Consider the following 19913-nt stretch of genomic DNA (forward strand, 5'->3'; position numbering starts at 1 on the left):
TGTGTCAGGAATACCCGGATGTTGTTGTTGAGGTCAAGGACGTTTGTAACAGTAACCTCATCCATGCATTGATTTGGGGAGGTCGTCTTGGATTAAAGGAAGATCATGTATACAGACAGATGTACAGGAGGATTATGATGATATTCCCCGATGAAACTCTGCGAAAGGAGCTATTACAAGGAGAGAATGACCAGAAGTTGCGCCCGTTAGAACTCGCCTCAAAACTTGCACAGTTCGAACTTTTCAAAGAAATACTAGAAACAGACGGCGTATACAAATTTGAAGATGCTCCAATAGTTACGTTTGGCCTTAATCCGTTCTGCCAGGTCACATACGATCTGTCTGAGTATAGCCGAATGTCTGGAGGAGACCGGGTTGACCGATCACCCCTGCATCACATACAGGAGACCACGTGTGATCAAATGAAATGCCTCAGTGGGTGTAATCTCGCGGGAAATGTCGTGGTTAAGGAATGGATTCAGCGAACTATTCGTAACAACACTCCATTTCTGCTGGTTTGGTGTCTGTTGCGGCTGTTAAACATCGCGATTATAATTCAGTTAGGAACAAGACTGAGACATGGTGTTTACCATACCACGATTGTAAGGTACACCGGTGACATGACTGGAGGGATTAATATTATGATGAACAAGACTGTATATAGCTTCTTTTTGAACCAGAACATAACGGAGCTCACATGCTCACTGGAGTTCGTATACGAACACTTGCGCAATGCAGCGATAATAGCCATTCAGTTCGATACAATACTGCTGACTGTGACCGGCATGTACGCTTTTTTCACCGTCATATTTGACGTACGTGATGCCTTTTCCTATCTCGTGCGGTCGAGATCTAGACGAAAATCACTGACGGCGATTCCAACCTCAGGTCCAAGGATCGTCAGCAACACATTCTACCGGGCCTGTCATTTTCTTAGTAGCGGTCTGTATCTCTTGCAGGTCGCTACTGGAATGCTCATGGCAATTAACAGTGATATTTTGTATCACATATACGTGTCAAGTTACATGTTTAGACAACCTCTATTGATATGGACCACCTTTTACTTCATCCAGCTTTTACCTGGGATCGGGAAATTCATCATTGGTTTCCAGCGCATGATTTCCAAGATGGTCGAATTCGGAATAATTTTCAGCATCATATTCATTTCATTTTCATACACTTTCACTGATGTGCTGAGCATCGACTGCACGAAGGAGAAGTTTAAGACTGTCTTCTCTGGTTTGTATTCTACGTTCCTGCTTATGTTAAACACGATGTCGCTGGATGACTACGACTTCGGCTACCAAACCCAAATCCATATTTTACACCTGGTCTTTATTTTAGTCATAACAATCCTGTTGGTCAACTTCCTCGTGGCCATCATGTCCAATACGCACGCAGAGATGTCGTCACATGAGAATCTAATCCAGAAGTTACACCAGCTTGATGTTGCGCTGACCGTTGAGAGCAGAATGGCCATTTTTCTTGCATGTTGTCTGAGGAAAAGAAAGGCTAAGGGAACTCTGAAGCCGGACTTGATAAGGGTTATACAAATCCAGAAGTTTGACAAATGAATGATGGTCCACATTCTGCCCGCGTTCTTCCTTTGTCATAACAATTCTTTTGGTCAATTATCTGGTGGCCATCGTGTCCAATGCGCACGCGGAAATGACGTCACACGAGAACCTCATTCAGATATTTCCCCAGCGTGATGTTGCGTTGACTGTCGAACGTAGGGTGGCTAGTCTTAGCAGATGCGTTATGAGGAACAAAAAAGCCAAACGTACCTTTGAACCATACTTTATTAAGGTTGTACAAATTAAACAACTCACCTGGAGGACTAATTGTTCAAAACGTGATCCTTATTTCTGTCACAGAAGTCCCCGTTCTCCGAGTTTCTCCTCGAGTGCCTTGTTATTTTTCATGTGTCGTTGTACATTTCTGTTTCAGTGTCCCCCAAAAGTTTGTTTTCTGTCAATTTCAGGATTTGGAGAAAATAGTGTTATTGAGGTTATTTGTCCGAGTCTTTTTCAAAGGTAATGGTTTTTGCAGGATAACTGTCTACAAAAACATAATCTAACGCAGTGTGGAATTGTCGATGGACGTTCACATGGAATGATTTGACAAACTAAGAGTTATTTCACTGAACAAACTATTCGTTTTATTGCAGAATGAAGAGTGCTTTGATTGAGCCTGTACAAGACGTAGAAAAGATAGTATAAATAATATGCTAGGCAAGGGATACGAGTTTGCGTATATACATATATTATCACCTAGTATGGATACCACGAACTCACACTGCCTTTTTGTCAGGAAATAAAGACGTGACTCATGAACTGTACTACATTTACTGTACAATAAATACACCCACTGTATTGAGCGCATGCAACACATCCAGCATTCACATTGTACATAAACACACGTGGACATTGTCACGTACGATATACACTGAACACTACGAACATGTATATCAACGTACCAAACAATTCACACAGTCATTACGCAATGTGTCATGCACATACGTGTAGTTGCGTTGAAATGCATTGAACCATGCACGCAGCTACATTGTAGTACTGAGCAATACACACTGTCACGTAACATATTGGACAATTGTGAAGACTGGTGTCGCATACGGGCCAATACAGTGTCGACAATATAATATGCAAAGGTAATGGTCTGCTGTAATTATACCCATGGTATGTATATACTGCAGGATCCGACAAATTCTATCTTAATCGAGAAGTTTTTAAAAAATTACTAAACACCAATCTCTTCCGTGACGTATTCACGTCGAGCATCACTTCCAATTACTTTTCACCCCTCTCTCCCATTAAAAATTAATCTGTCAAACTGCATTGAGTTGTTTTGATTCGTTATTACAACAGTAAGATTCCACACATACCGAATCAAAAATTCTATTTGGTATCATTATACCTTTACATATTTCTTGTCCGGTCATGTGACAACAAGACAACTAAATTCTAAGATACTTTCATACAAACGTCTCTTACATTTAAGTTGTCTCATATCACGCACCGTATCCAACAACACAATAGCGCGCAACACGGCCCCTTCTCATGTTTACGGAAAAAATACATTTGCCGTATCCAACATTTGTCGTATCCGACACTTGCCGAATTCGACATTTGCCGTATCCGTGATAAGGAGCATTCCATCTTATTGATAATTAGCAGCTGAGATGATGTCCATCCCTCAGAATCAGCTATCAAGTTTATGCAATAAACATGTATCAGATAAAAACATTCTGTAAGATCATTTCTTCATATCTATTCCAAGCGAAAGGGTTTCATTCGCTGCAAAACATTCATATATACCGATTTTGGCGATATATTCATCGGTAAAAGAGTTTCAGGAACATTGTAGATTACTTTTTTCAACAACTTCAACAACCTTATTGCCACCTTGTCCATAATCGGTTGAAAAGATGTCACAGTTACGTTCAAATAGATGATTTTCAACATCATATGTAAAAACCCATTATCAAGCTGTTTTTGGTATGTTCGAAAGTACAAGCCTTGGATTTCTGAAATAACTATCAGGCTGGCGTATTGAAGGAAGGACAACTTATCAGCTACGAATTCTCCCTGTAAGACACCTTCATGAGTGACTTTGTTCCCAACTACCGGATTCTTCCGAAGAAGGACAGAATTGAAAGGTTTAAAGGATCATTTGCCATAAGAGCGCCGTGGTTTTGAAAGCGAACCAATTCAAGGAAAATAGCATGAGCGAAAAGTTGTGAAGATATGTAACCGCGTCTCCTTTTCTTCTTATCTGGTAAATTCGTAATAGCCATTACTCTATATTCGCGTTTATAAGGTCAGTTATCTTTAAGTATTAACAGCCTTTAAAAAGTTTTGTACGGCACAGCCTCTACAACCAGATTGGGTCATTTCTTATCAGCGCCAAGCCCAGCACCGACCAATATTTTTTATGTAGAACAACAATGCTAGAGGCCAGATATTAACACCTGCTAGTGACCTTGTAAAAGCGAAATGAGAGTATTACAGGGCGCCTGGCTCACCAGTGTTACTGCTTTTTGTCTGCAGCAATTGCATTTCGCCCTCTTCTTCCAAAAGTTTCTAACATTAAGTTCTATAACAATGACGTCAAAGCAATTATACAAACATTGCATACTGACATCAGGGTATAAAAATACCGCCAGAGACAGCTATAGCATTTTAAAATTATGCAGAATTCACTACGCACACCTAATATGCTACTTAGTAATGTGATTTTTCAATGCCAAAGACATATGGATGGGAAATGGTCATGGTATAGTGTTTTGTTAATGCGTGGGAGAAATCTCCGCAATCGACTATATAACGGTTGTGAGAGAATAAATTGAGGAGGTGGAGAAAAATTGAGGAATTCAAGTGGCAGCACAAGAAACATTCTATAAATGAGTAAGGTTGATGTAGAGAAATGGGCAGTCTTGCTGATCTCTTAAAATGGAGCCCTTGAGATTAAACCTTATGTCAAAGAGCCGCCAACACCATAACAATTGAGATTCTAGGTATTGTTTTCCGGCGCTTTTGTTGTGTGTTTCGTCTACAAATAAGACCATGGTATGAAGAAACACTTGGCGTTAATGTAGAAGAAGCTGTCGTACATTAGAAGACCCTTTCGTGAAGACTAAAACCATCAATGCTCTAACTAAACCGGAAGAAGCTTCTCATATCTTTGGTCAGCTTTTTTGCGGCGGAGATCACATGACCCCATAAACAAAGTACAAATCTGTGCTTACTTATTGTGTGTATCGGCTCGTTTAGAGTTGGTGCCAACCTTGGCACCATACTCGTCATTCAGAATGGTACTAGAGCCGCCATTTTGAATATATTGTGCTAACAACCCAACCAAACCAACAACAGTCTGACAGTATCCTGACAGGATAGCGCCAGATGACACATTTTCGTCACGTCGTTTGTACGTCGTGCGTATGTACCATCGCTAAAATTTCATTGAGAATGAATTTTGATGTGAATGACGATGATTCGCACGGTGTGGCGATAATATGTTATCTGACCTTTATAGAAAGACAAAATCAACAGCATGGAAGTAGGAAGACTAAAACAATAAAACGAATTAAAAACGTCGTCTGCTCGACCATGAACACTCATAAAACGTATCAAACAATGAATATTCATGACTTATACTGTTTATTTTACATGCGCCAATCATTCGTTATCAACTTCTCACTATTTTGTCTACTAGTAGTCTAATTTCCTTCCAAATTTGGTTCAATTAACATAATCACGTTTTATTATTTATTTCAGAAGATGGTTGTTTATTTTTCTATTTGAGAAGAGTAGTACGAGATGTTAAAATGTACATGCTGTGATGAATAATTATTTGCATATGCGATTAGCATCGCCCTTGGACGTAGGTGTAGATGAATGAAGAAGAGATGTTACGTAATAATCGATAAGATTGACAGCTATATATGTTTACCAAATTTTGAAATACGTTATACTTTTATCACTATAATCTGTCGTTATTCTTTCACAACTATGCATGTCAAAGAGAATGGCAACTACATGTAGATGCAAACGTGATACGTATATTTTTTGTATTTACATAAATTTGCATAGATTTGCATAATCAATGTCAAGCAGACGACACACATGACGATGGACTTTTAAACTCAAATACACTTGAAAGAAATGCTAAAATTCTAATTCTAATTAAAACGAAATCACGAATAAATATAACGACGAATCTTTACAATTTTAAGAGCATCGAATCTACGACTGAGGTCAAATGCAGTGAAAGTTAAAATTATTTATAAATTAGATGCAGAATACTGGAAAATTAATTTTACCACATTCTTTGTTGGTTTATGTTACATGTAGGTAATTGTGTAGCACACTGACGTATCTGTACAATATGTACAAGGTTTTTCAACGAATAAAACAAATGCCTATGTGGAGTAAACGAGATAAAATCCCAACTTGGTCCGCCCTTATGGTTTTTTGGGACACCCGTTCATATCATGCCATGATCTTGACCTTGTCATTGAGAAGCTATCTGCATTGACCACGATTTCGCTAGAAAATGACGCTGATGCAAAGGAGGGGAGGGGGCTTCGGTATGCAGGATCTTTCCTCCAGAATATGGCCCTGTTTGCTATCTCTTGTCGGGAGATACAGACATCTGGACAAGGTAATCAGCAGACCCATTTTCATCACCACGCTTATACATTGGTCTGTTGATGACCTTCTGCGTAATGACATCACAAGATGAGAAAAGGTGACGGCGAATAATGGGCCAACTCTCTCTTGTCACGAAGAAATACTGTCACCGTTTACAAAAAAGGTATACATTTTTTTATTGACACAATGACAAACTTAAAAGAATTTCGTGTACTAGCGAACCGACAGTTCTATTTCATTCCGAAGTCACGCCCATCGTGATTACCCTGGTTTTCACTTTTCATCAATCTTTGACGTGATATAAGCCTTGGTGGAGATTTGCATCCGAGTTCGACTTTGATCCACCTGGATCGAACTCAAACTACAACTGGATCCAACTCAAGCTCGAAACTGTTTTAATCATGAATGAATGGTGATATGCGTTTAGAAATGCTTTCGCTGAGACCAAAGAGAGACTGATAAAACTTCTCATCTGAGGAGTTAACTTTTTTATTTTCTTTCAATGAATTTGTACTTTTTGAAAATATTTCCCTTTTTGATATAAATTTGTTTTATGAAGTCTTTGAAAAATTCGTATTCTTTGAAAAATTCGTCTTTTCTAACAGAAACTGATTGCTGAAGGGCGATTAAATATGAGATTCAAATTCATTGATGCATTTGAAAATGGTCGAGACCTCCGCAAAACACAAGATTAAGAATTTTAACCAGTCCTCAGTGATATTGAAATAAATTATGCTTATTAATGAATAGTTCGTGATTTCTGACTTTAACATTTGCCGCGACACCATAAAAACCTTTACGTGTGGGCCAATAGTTTCAAGCCACTGGCCTTGAATCAGCATTTTAGAAACCTTTGATGAAAACGTTGATGGTATTCCGCATGCATTCATTAACCTTTGATGAAAACTTCGATGGTGTTTTGCATGCATTGAGGTCCATGATCAATTGACACATTGTCTAAAAAAATGTAAAAGACAATGGGGGGTATATCCAGTTGGTATACACACTGAATGAACGCGGTTTTGAAATAAAAGATTCATATCTCTATGTGATGAAGGACATGAAGTGATACACTGTTCTTGAAATTCATCTCCATGTAAAGTATTATAAAATAAAGTTAGACCACACGTAGAGCAGTATGATCATAATATATATAAGAACAATACCAATAAATTCACACACAACCCTATTACTCGCCGCACAAGACCACCTTCTTCGCCTAATTTTCTAAGCATGCAGATTCAGGTCTTATTCAAGCCCAATGCCCTGATTCCGTATTCTCACTGAGAAAAGTAAATGAAAAATTTGATAATGTGCGGCTGGCTTTACTAGCTCGATGAGATTTCCGTTTGTGATGTTATATACAATTACACATGATCAGACATAACATATTCTAACAATTTGGCGACGGATCCAATACAGCGCGCCAAATATCCACATAATTTTTGTACATTTTTTTGTGCGGGTCAGTCATCATGCATAAATGCCAAAGTCTGGTGCTCAATTCGCTTCACTAAGCTTTAATACCTAATAAAGCCTTTAACACAAGTGTCATTGTTCCAACTCAGCAGGTTTATCACAAGAAGAATCCAGCGTCATTTTTCTAAGTTCCAAATATCTTTCAGTGAAATGAACTCATCATTTCTGATTGCCAGCAACCATTGCAAATGGAGTCCCAAACAAAGCAGGACATTTCCGATCACGTGATCGCGCTGTCACAGATCACGTGAGTGCAACGTCACAAATTTTGAAATCCAGCCATTGTTCCTGTTTCTTGGTAAAACGATCGTCCCTTCATTTCAGAAGCACAGGATTAAGATACTCAAGACAATTTGGTTCATCCGCTGAACCAATTGAAGTATTGGACCTGCCAACTACTGAATAGGCTCCATATTCTCCCCTCATTCTACAAATCCTGCGCGCCTAGTAGAAAAATAAAATAATCTGACTCAAAAATGTCGCTTTTGTCCATCTGACCTGGTCAATCCGTCGCCACTTCATAGGGAAAGAACACCGGTTTAAATATCGTCAGAGTAGCTACATCATCAGAACGGTCCAATCAGAGACAAGCACAAACTTCCTCCGAACGAGGCCGACTTAAACTGAACTGCACTTAGCTCTTTGAAACGTCCGACATAAGAAAAGGAGCGACATCGAAACGTCGTCGTCCAAATCATGTGATTGATTTCCGGTCATTGCAACACTTTTCAACGACGTCATCAATATGTGAATAAAACGCCAGCAGCATTTGTCGTGTGCTTTCACTCAACTTCGCATATATCGAACCACTTCTCCCACCATTTGCCAACTTTCTTGATGCCGTTTTTCATGCTTCCGCTGAAGCTGTATAACTTGTTTATCCACAAATCACCGTCTTTCACAAAGTACACCGAGGCGTCTTTGAAAGAGAAGTAGACAGCATCGAGGTTGCTCGGAAGCGTGTCCCCCGTCGTCAGCCCCGGAAACTCAGTTTGGATCTTGGTCTTCCGTTCACAACAGCCATCACTAAATGGTTTGTAGACATACACCTTAAAAATAAGATATAAACAATGTGAGGTCAACGACAAATTTAAGAGTACAGGGCGTCATAATACATATATCCTTTTACAAGAAAATTCTAGGGATGGTTGTTCAATCATAGTTTGTCACTGACGCTGGCGTTAGCTTAACTTAGCGTTATCTCCCTCAAAATAATAAGCTCTTAGACTTAATGCCACGTAATAGTGACAAAAATTATTTTGAACAAAAGGGGCGAGGGCTAAAAAATAAACCTTGTGAAATACATGTATAACAAGAATTGTATTAGCAATGATGTGTAAAAGCGATATCTGACATATCAAAGAAGAACTCTGTGTGCAACTGCTCTCAAAGTATTACGTAAAAAGACATCCTGATCATGTCCTTTTGTATTTAAGCCCGATTTGCTGTGACCAGAATGGAAATCGACGGTAAAACATGTAAAATGAGGGTCACTATTGCATAACTGGATGGATACCGCACTCAACGAATGGCCTACGTTTGCTTGGCATGGCGTTCACGAATCTCGGTCATGAATACATCATGCACTCTGCCTCTACATGTATCCCACTGAGAGCATGGCAAGGATTTTCATAGCGTTGTGCTTTCCATTCTTAAAGGGGTACACCGTTCTTAATTACTTGTGGTCCAGTTAGATAGAAACCCACTAATACGCAATGTCGTAGTGCAGTTATTATGAATACAAATTTCTTGAAAATTGGTTTTTATAGTATCTGTATCTTTGTCTACAGAAAGGCAATGCTGAAAATTACTAATTCAAAATTTTTAACGAAAGGCATAGGACTTTAAAAGCGAAGTTCGAACACAGACATGACATAGAACTTATAGAAAATTTGAGTGACAAATCACTATAATGATTTAGCACGGCAGTAATTGACATTTCGGTAGAGCTACACAATTGCTTAAACGTGAGAAAGCTGAAGTTCCGAAATTACATCACTGCACATGCACTACATGAGCAGCTGTCGCCAGCTCATTTTCATAATTGTGCGTGTACATTTACATCCATCACTTTTTTCTTCTCAGCGAAAAACCTAAAGGCTCAAGTTTTCTTCATGGTTCCACATAATAGATTTTGCTTCGCGTTAAAATATATTTTTCACGAATCAAGAGGTGTAGAAGTACATCTTACACTATGTACAGTACATGTATTTTGTATGATATGAAGAAATAAGAGGCTTAAGGAATTTTACTGCGTTTACTGTGAACGCTCATAACTGATACCACCAGGGCGTTGTTCTGAAAAGTCGACAACTCCATCAGTGCCATTGATTCTTTATTGCACCCGAGTTTCTCTCTGTAACCAATGCTTACCCATTCTCCCTTGAAAAAGTAGTAATTTTGGTCGCGGTAATCGAAGTACACCGTATCGATGTTGTCAGGGATTCGTTCGGTTTGTCCAGGTTTCGCTTTGAAGTCATCAGCTATCTTTTTGGGCCAACCTTGTTCCACGCCATCGGAGTCTGCGCTGTATAAATAGTATTGTTCGCCTGAAATTGTTACAAAATGTGTCTTATTCCTCTGTGATCTTCGCAAGGACGTTAATTCAACACGAAATATTTCAAATATTGATATTGAAAAGGACAAATACATTGTACGGAAGGGTCTGAATCAACTGCATCAACGTTTTAACCTTAAGGATCGAATATTATTGGGATTTTCCTCCAGGGAACTTGGATTTTGAACTGCATTCATGCCTTTAGCAGTAAGTAAATTATGCCTCCGACTTGCTTGCAACAAGGTCAGATAGTTTTTTAAGTACTTTAGTCGCTGGTTCAGGGAGGGGTCGGGGGATATATCTATCATTAACAAATCACACTCACCACTGAAGAAATACTGGTTACTGATAGTTTGTTGGTCAAAGAAGCTGGCAATGTAGACGTGCGCATAGCCGTCAAGTTTGTCCGGGACACCTTTCCAGTTGCTGACGACATTGAGCGGGTCCCCATAGCGGGTTCGGTTGGCGCTATTCTCATACATCCAGTACTTGCCATCGCGGAAGAAGTAGGTGTTGTAGACCATACTGTAGTCGGGCATTCTCCTTACCCAGTCAAAGATGGTGTTGAACTTGCCTCCACATTGGCCTGGACAGAAACAGTAATCGTTACACCATCTTTACACTGTGGTTTGAACTTATCAAGGAGTATACATACCCTATGTATTATGATACCGGAATTATCTAACGCGAGCTGGCAAATATATGTTTATCAAAAATATTCGACAAGTACATTTAAATGATCGCTGCATCCCATTGAGAGAATGCATAATCTTAGCTTACTCATCCTGAATCTCATGGTCTTATGCTCCCTTAAACGTAGCCGGCATTATCTCTAGCTGCTACTCCCTCAAACTTGAAAACCTTTGGCGAATGATGAACTACATCATATTCCGTTCATTCCGTCAATTCGATGGGGTCAAGAAAGAGAGCTATTTGGGGACAGAATGCCAAGCATAACTCACCGTAGAATTTTTGAACCTCCTTCCTGTCTTCCCAACCAAGCTCAAAGTCCTTATTATTCCCCGAGGGGTAGACGGGGAACATGATGGAATACGTCCTGGATAGGATGTGACTCAGACCGAGCACATGTCCTATTTCGTGGACGGCCACCTTCAGCAATTGGACTCCATCGACATCATCGACCTTGTAGTCTTCCTCGTCGTCGAAGTGGATGTCACCAGTCACCCAGGAATGGGCCACTTCCCCGGCAGGGCCATCGAACGGGTGGTTACAGCTGAGATGGATAGCTGTAAAAATCATGATATTGTCATGGTCATTTAGGAGTCTAATCATATGTATTCACGTTCCGTTATCAGAGAGAGGGCTGTGTCACTTGGAAAACGGGCGGCGCTGGTTAGTGGGGAGAAACCTTGTTCTCATCCTCCCCCCTCCTGAGCCACAGAAGATAATGATACATGTATCTGTCAAGGCATCATCATTATCATCATCACCACCACCACCATCATTATCATCATCATCATCATCATAAGTATCATCATTCTAGCGTCGTGGTTCAGATTTTGGCCTTTGCCTTTGCCTTGTTGCCCCTAGTCGTTGTGGGCGAAAACTACGAGAAACACAATACGACGTTTCTCGCCGTGCCCCGACTTGTTGGTAAACGCAAGACTTACTACGTCATTCTATATCTCTGTTATAAGGAACATACATTAAAGGGAGGATACCCTGAATTGACAACTTTAGCTAGGCATAAGAAGGCGTCTCTTACAGACTTTCTTCAGTTTCCATCTGCTTTCAAATTATAAACGTTTTATACTATGATATCATTCCTAAGTCGAACACCAGTTGAGTTGATAACAATCAAGTGCAGCCAAACTGAACTCATAAAATTCTGAATGAAATCATAAGAGTCGACATCCAATATTTGCGATCGGAGTTACGACACTTACAGACCACATATCGTCATCAATCTTTAGCGCACTTGAACCAAGTTGCTTTGAAATCTTTGATAATATTGACGTACCAGTCAAATTTTGTCACTTCTGTTACGTAATTCATTTCCGCTCCTTTGCCCCCAATAGCTTGGTACCCCTGCACTTTCCGGTAGACGGAATTTTCAGAGACAAAATAGTTATCTCTCTTATTATTTAGATTTAATTACTTATTTGATTATACGATGAGCAAACATAACTCTCTGGTTACATCAAACTAGAAACAGGACAGTTTCTGGACCCCAAGTACAGCCACACTGAATTTAAGTACAGAAGGCCAGTTTGAGGTTATCTCGGGGGTTGACAAGGACTCGGAATGTTAAAAAGTAGACAAGACAACCACTTGAAAGATGGGGTCAAAGGTCATAGCAACCTGTCAAAATAGCGGAAGCTGATGACAAACTAGACTCTGTTTTAATGGTCCACGTGGGCAGTTGCTTTTTGTCTTTCACATCCTTTTTTCAGGACGGCTTGTGAGTAACTGGACATGATTCTATACCATTTGTCTAAGCCTTGTCCGCGTTAACGGACTCAACAAATAATCGGATGTCAGCGAATTGTGCTGTTCCTTGTCGCGATCGCCTCAAACTCCCCTCCAAAGGATACCTCAAGACCTGATGCGTTTTATCTAATTTTGGTTAAGCTTATATGGACGTGGGAGTCGATATAATTGAATTTTTATACAAACAGATCTCAACAGTCTTATCAGACTTACAATATCATTGTCAACAGAATAATAGGTATTTGCGATAGATCGTCTGGGTCGGGCTGGGGGGAGTCCATGGGTGTGGGACAAGATAAGAAAAAAACATCATTTTCCGGTCATCCTTGAAACTAGTTTGAGTAACCATGCGGTTTATCTTGACATGCCTTTTACATGTGTGACCTGCTTTTTAATGGCTTTGATCAAATAATAATCGATTTACTGATTATTTAAATCCCCCAGTTGAAACCATTCTTGGAGAGTATAACATTCATTTGGTAAAAATACGGTTCATTAGATATCTTAATATTTTCGGTGCCCACTCCTTCTCCGAATCCTACATTACGCTTATAATATTTACTGTCTCAAGATAAGCTGTTGATTTTTTGTATGAGCGATGGTATCCGGTTTGAACGAATTTTGGCTGAAACAAAAAACGTACAGGCCCATCATTTTAGTTAACTGAATGAAACCATATACACCAAGCATTCCATCTTCATGTTGGAAAACCTAGAACATGCAAGTTAGTTTGAGAACTGTTCTTGTCGGGCAAGTTACCTACGGGATTGAAAATAAATAACATTTGAACGAAAACTAAACAAGAAGAAATAGGTTTTCACTTCCGCTAAGCGATGGCGTTGTAAACTCTTAAAGGGAAAGCAATAGATAGGTTTCGCAACCCCTACAAGCGACGCCTTACGTACTATATAGGTATATGAATGTCGTATCATAACGTTCTCTGCGTATTCATATATTTTACGCGACACTCGTAAATCACTTTTTGGACTGAGTTTGTTTTACGAGGAATCTGTGAAATATTCAAAAAAGGTTGGCGATAAAGCACCTGTATGCTTCGTTCTTCGCGTAGCTCTACGTAAGGGTTCCGAAACCTAACTCGTGATGAAATACTTACACTTTCCGAACGCTATCTCGATGTCCACGTCGCGAACATGACCATTGGTATCAAGGATAAACTGTAAGGGTATAACCTCGCTCCACATTCTGAAAGCCAGGCGGAGCACGGCGATCTGGTCGATGATAGACATTTTTGTGCTGTACCCGGATGAGAGCAATCGCCACGTAACTATCGTCTTACTAAACACACTGCCCTGTTGCTGCGTGTTCATGATCGGCGATCGCCTCTTGCGGACTTTCACCGCGTCTGCCGGATTTCTGACAACATTAACAGACTCCTTCCCAGTTCGTAATACCTCCTTGAATTCTTCTAATTGCCGTCTCCGTCGTTTTAAAGGTGTTTGACTAGTCTGCGGAAAGATTTTGGCTAGTATGCCAGTCCGGCCATTTGGCTCTGAAGGTGCCTCTTTAGGCAAAAGCGAGTTCACTGACCTCACAGTTCTACTTTTTTTCGCTGTTTGTGTTGTATGCGTACTGTCTGTTGTCGTTCTAGGCGACTCTGTTGTTTTTGTCTTGTTACTTATCGGGAGTTCTCCCTCGTCTTTGTTGCCACATCGCTTTGCGTTCATAAGCTTTTGCGTTGCCTCGTCAAATTTCCCCGTTTGTGGTAGGCCGAAACGCTTTTGATACTCGATTAACGAGTCTCGGATTCTATCATCGGAGCAATCATCGCGTTTCTTTGGGTCTTCAAGCTCAACAATGTTGAACAACCCACCCGGCGCGTTCCGCCGATTCCGGCCGCTTACGTGGCAGCCCTGTATGTAGCCATATTTTTCTAGCATTACCTGGAATGATAAAAAGGAAAGCGACGATTCAAAATCTATTCTGGTGGTTTATTTTAGCATATTGTTCCTTTTAGAAAATTTTCTTCTCGATATATAGACTGGCATGTCATGCCAATTTTCCCATGCTGGAGAAAGTACAAGGAAAGACAGAAGGGGACCGGTGTATTCACCAATGTTTCCCTGGATAGCGGACCAAAATTATCTATTAGTATGTCTCTGCGTACACATGTACATGTATACACTGCAACCCGGCGACAACTATCGCTGCGATGAGCGATAACATATCTTGATCAGAGATCGCAGCGATCACGATTCTTGGACCCCGTAACCAAAAGAGATATAGTTCTGTTGCATGCGATCAGGATCGCATGTCGCAGCGACAAAAGCTGCTGGTTGGCTGCTTACAGCTACGCGTAGGCAAAACATATTTTTAGATCGTAATTAACCGTAAAAGCGTCAGAAAGGCTACACATTACACATTCCTGTGGTCAAATTTTTAATTTTCTGAACGCATCGGTTTAAAGATGTAAGAAAAGGTATGTCATAAACACAGCAGAATACACTGTAATTACCAAATAGTATAGGCTTGACATCAAGGGCGGTCTAAAATCGTGCGAACAACAGCACATGTCGTGCGAAAAACATTTGAAGTAAAGCTTCTTTGAAAAACACAGGTGCTGGACAAGGCTCAAGAATGCAAGGGCCAAACATATAATTTGGAGGTAGTCTTCTGTGACAAAAAGTGTCCTCAGACATTTTACAGGTGCGAGGCCGTAAATGGCATCCTACAAATAGAATCTTCGAAATCGAAGGCGGAATTAAAAATTGTCTTCAAGAAACGGTTGACTTTACACCGCACGTCTGGCTTTAGCAATACTTGTCTTTTAATACTAAATGTGTACATTTGTGAGTTAAATGTATCTTTTTTCATCATCAATGTTTAGATAGGCCTATATTATCCATGTGCGAACCTGCTTTAGGTAAATAAACACAGAGGAATCGGGATGGGGGGGGGGGGGGGGGGGGCATCAAAAATTGGTCATAAGGAACGTTTCTTTGAAACCCTTTCTTACAATACATGTATATGAAACGTAGTAGCCTCGAGAATCGTTACAATTACAAGCTTACCATCAGGGTACGTGTATTACCTCGAATTCAACAATTGCTCTTTGATATTGACTGGATTTATATACATGTACGTATAATCAAATATAGATTTGATCTGTAATCCATTCTTGATGTATTGCACATCAAATCAAAATATGCCGCCACTTGCTTTTTGATATGAATCATATCATTGTCATTGTTCCAATAGTAAGGTTGCATGTTAATCCAGCCGGTGTCTTGGATGGTCTATCCGTGAATGTCCGTAAAGATTTTACCATTGTATCTTCTTGAAAGGAAAATTCCGATATCGGGAACTTTTACACGCAATCGGGACAATTATTAGGAATTCATGCATTGTGTCTGCGATCCATAATACATGTTTTTCATGTTGTCTTCCACGTATCAGAGATATTAGTCGCACCCCTTGCTGTGTCCGAAAAAAGGAAAACAGCGCAGCGGGTCAAGGACATTCGTTCACTTTCAAGGTTGGGAGGACATGATACACTTAGAGATGTTTTGCATGTTATCATATCTGGATAATGCTTTTAGTACATTTATCACCCGTTGCACAGAACATATAGGTGAAGACATTTCAGTAAAAAAAGCTAAAACACGGATGTGGCTAAAAAGATGTCGTACGACGACGTGCCAACTTTGTTAACAAAAAGCAGTAGTTTTTTTTCATTTGCCGTCCCGTCAGTCACATGATGTCATTTATGCCGGATGCGTTTCCGTACCGTTTCCACATCGTCCAGTACGCTTCTCGTAGGCGTGCGTATCGGGAGCCGGCAAATCGCCCGCGCGCACTAGGCGTAAGATGTCTCATATTTCATTCCATAGTTACCCTCCTTGTATCACCATCAAGAATCTGTCTCCTTTCCCACCCCCTCAATCACGACCCAGAACTAGGACACCAGTACTGGTGTCCTCAGAAAGGCAACATTCCCCTTGCATGGGTGTGTTTGATCTGTTTAAAGGAACTACTTGATTCTGGGGTCATTATGATATATATTTCTAAAGCTATTGAAGAACCTGTCTTTCTTTATCAAAATGTAAATTTGACGAACCTACTGCAAAATGTGGTATCTCCACGTGTGTAACATGTGTAATATGAAGACCAAAACATGGGGATGGGGGAAAGAACATTTATTAAATTTTAACTGGCTACACTGTTACCTATTTAGTACTTTCATATAAATTATAAATATACTTCCTGCTATCGTAATTGTTACTTTACATATACATGTATGTTCAATTACATCAAAGCAAGATATGTGAGAAGTTAGTGAGATCAGATAATCACTTAAATACCAATCCTTCCAATAAAAAGCGGAGGTGTACAAATGGCCACTATACCATTAAACAGTCATAACCTGCTTGAGCACCACAGGTAGATGTTCTCATAGTACTTCAGTCAATGCATCATTGTATTGAGCACTAGAACGATACATGCACCTGGATAAGTCGTCCCTGACCAACCGGTACAGATTTATCGTCAGCTCATTTTTAAGGTAACGGCGATGAGTCCAAATTATTACTACAACTACTACCTCATTTTAATTGTTTTGATGTAAAAATCAAAGCCATCAAATCAAACTGAATAACAGATACAGAAATATGAGATAACAGTTATATTCTTCCTCTCACTGCTCTCGCATAACATTAAGGAGTAGAAGTGTTTTTACGCGGAGTAAGGTTGATGCTGTAGATTGAGGGTTTGATTCCAAGTCGACTTCTGGACATTGTTCGATGTATCAAAACGAACAAACACTTTATAAGTAACATTAAATACCAATAAGAAAAATGAAGAAGTAATTTAGTTTGTTTCCTTACCTCCGCCTCCTCCATAGACTTGACCTTGTAGTTCTCCTCGTGGACATACTGCTCCAGATCGCTGTGGTCCCGATTGAGGAAGAACGCCTCGCCCCACACGACAGGGAGTGACATGATCACACTATAAACAACAGCAATGGATTGTCTCTTCCAAGCTTTCATCGTAGCAATAGCTCCTGCAGATCACATAAAGACTGCTACGGTTCGTAAATAAGTGTACACCCAGTTCTCGGTTCTTCTCCGGACTGTCACAGTTTCAATAACTCAAGTATCTGAGATAAAAGTTGGTCGTGCATTCATCTGAAATATATCAATGATAATCGAAATACAATTTGGGGTATAACCTTTGACACGGGCGAAGCTTGCGTAACGCTGACAACCGCAAAAGGTCAAAGTGTTTGAGTAAAGTCTGGGTATAATTAATATTCACGTGGACAAAACCTTAGTCCTTGAGTACTGAACAGCTGAAAGACGAGTTTTCGAAAATATCTCTCGGGACCAAAATTCGGGTCAAAGGGCATGTTTATTCTGCGCGCCCACAGACGACTGCTCAATAAATATTCAATGTTTATGACACCAAAGTTGGATTTGCCACGCTAATAGAGCCTTTAAAGCAACGAAAACAACTCAAGAAACATGTCTGCTTGGCTGAAGAAAGAAAGGCGAAGTGTAAATAAATATGTCCTTTCTTCTGAAGCCACGTCCACTTGGTGACTTTATATATTTCTAGATTTCAAAACACTTTTTGGCACGACATACTTTCTTTTGTTACTAGGAGCCATAACGTGTCCACTTCAGAAAGAAAAACTTTCACTTGACTGATAAGAATTAAGGAAGCTCCATGTTCAAGCCACGAAAAATGCGGGACCGAGTCGTTTTGGTTTTTCTATTATGCTATCCTTTACCGAAAAATGGGAATTTTACACGGGAAAATAAAAGTGACATTTACCGTTACCTTTTAAAAAAACTTTCCGAACTTTCCAAAGACAAATACCATCTCCTTACCATTTAATTTTGTCAACTTAACTATCGAACATGTTCATTGTTATATTTCAAAGACAGGACAGCGCCTTGGACTTTGTGCCAAAATGTGGCACTTTTGGCCACGAAGAGACAGGTACAGCCTGGGTCCGTTCAAGAGGTGTACATGTATGTCCTCCAATCCGAACCACTGCCCACCAGAGTATTTTTAAGTGGCCCAGATCTACATTTTCTATCTATCTATTAGGGTGCTGAGATGTCGGCAAACCCGTCATTAAGTCAGTATTTAGACACGTAAAGGTCGTACCCCATAATTACGATCCCAAGAACATAGTCCCAATGTCTGCGTTAATGTCTTAAAGTCAATCTAACTTGATTTTTATCTGTGTGTCTTCAAATACTGTATTGACAGAAGCGCGACGTCCATACATTTTCGATAATAGGAAGTAATACCGAATTTTGTACTGGATTTAATCTAGGTCAAACCTCGGATGCTGTTGATCAATGATGTATCTCAACCTTCAAAGAGTGGGCGCAACTTCTGCACAACCAACAACCCCATCTTTAAAGACGTTCTATTTGGTTCCATCCAGGGTCCAATTAACACTCTTATCCGAAAAGAGTATCAGCCTCGTCCTCTGAGTATTTTCAAAAACTATTGTATCCCCGGGAAAGCATCATTGAAAACCAAATATCGACCAAACAACCTGTGACCACGAAACTATTAAGTTAGCTTCATGCTGGGAGCAAAGGCTAAGAGTTACCTAACATGACGATGTCAAAAACTCAAAACGTCAGACACTATTTGGTAAAAATAACTTGACTTTTGTGCGAAGTGAGTCAATTAGTGTTAAGGGTTAAGTAAATGAACAGAAGGAGTACATCACCGCTGAGAGGCGTGTAATCTTCACCATTCATTTGCGGTGATTGTCCTTTTCTATCTGTGCACATCTCGGAAAATCGTCCAAAACACAATTTGGCGCTTTTGAAGAAAACGGCTGGTGTTGGCATGGCAATCTGTTAACCCATTTAATCTATCGTCATTATTATCATTACTCCACAAGATGGCAGATTGCATGATTGGCATTTGCTTTGATATATTAGTAGTTTTACTGCTGATCATAAAACAAGTTTTACAACATAGTAGGCCTATACATAGACAGGCCAGTGCAACTTTCCCCCCTAAAACAGCAAGATTCATACCTCGAATGGGCGGCCTTGAGAGTCACAGTACAACTTTTTTCCCCATAAAGCAGCAATATTTACACCTCGAATGGGCGGCCTTGAGAATCACAGTACAACTTTTCCCCCCTAAAACAGCAAGATTTACACCTCGAATGGGCGGCCTTGAGAATCACAGTACAACTTTTCCCCCCTAAAACAGCAAGATTTACACCTCGAATGGGCGGCCTTGAGAATCACAGTACAACTTTT

General features: G+C 40.0%; 1 protein-coding gene across 1 annotated transcript in view; it reads right to left on the reverse strand.

The window, feature by feature from the left end:
• Nucleotides 1-6485: 6485 nt before the first annotated feature.
• The window catches only part of LOC135489633 (matrix metallopeptidase-21-like), a 62784-nt gene continuing 49356 nt past the window's right edge, over nucleotides 6486-19913 (reverse strand). The window contains exons 2-7 of the mRNA XM_064775068.1: nucleotides 17499-17798; nucleotides 13772-14558; nucleotides 11169-11453; nucleotides 10532-10792; nucleotides 10023-10198; nucleotides 6486-8698 (exon numbers count right to left, since the gene is read on the reverse strand). Coding sequence (XP_064631138.1) covers nucleotides 8432-8698; nucleotides 10023-10198; nucleotides 10532-10792; nucleotides 11169-11453; nucleotides 13772-14558; nucleotides 17499-17660 — 1938 coding nt within the window. The 5' untranslated portion in view covers nucleotides 17661-17798 and the 3' untranslated portion in view covers nucleotides 6486-8431. The remainder of the gene's footprint in view (nucleotides 8699-10022; nucleotides 10199-10531; nucleotides 10793-11168; nucleotides 11454-13771; nucleotides 14559-17498; nucleotides 17799-19913) is intronic.

The sequence above is a fragment of the Lineus longissimus genome, chromosome 6 (genome assembly GCF_910592395.1).
Source record: "Lineus longissimus chromosome 6, tnLinLong1.2, whole genome shotgun sequence".
Lineage (NCBI taxonomy): Eukaryota > Metazoa > Nemertea > Pilidiophora > Heteronemertea > Lineidae > Lineus > Lineus longissimus.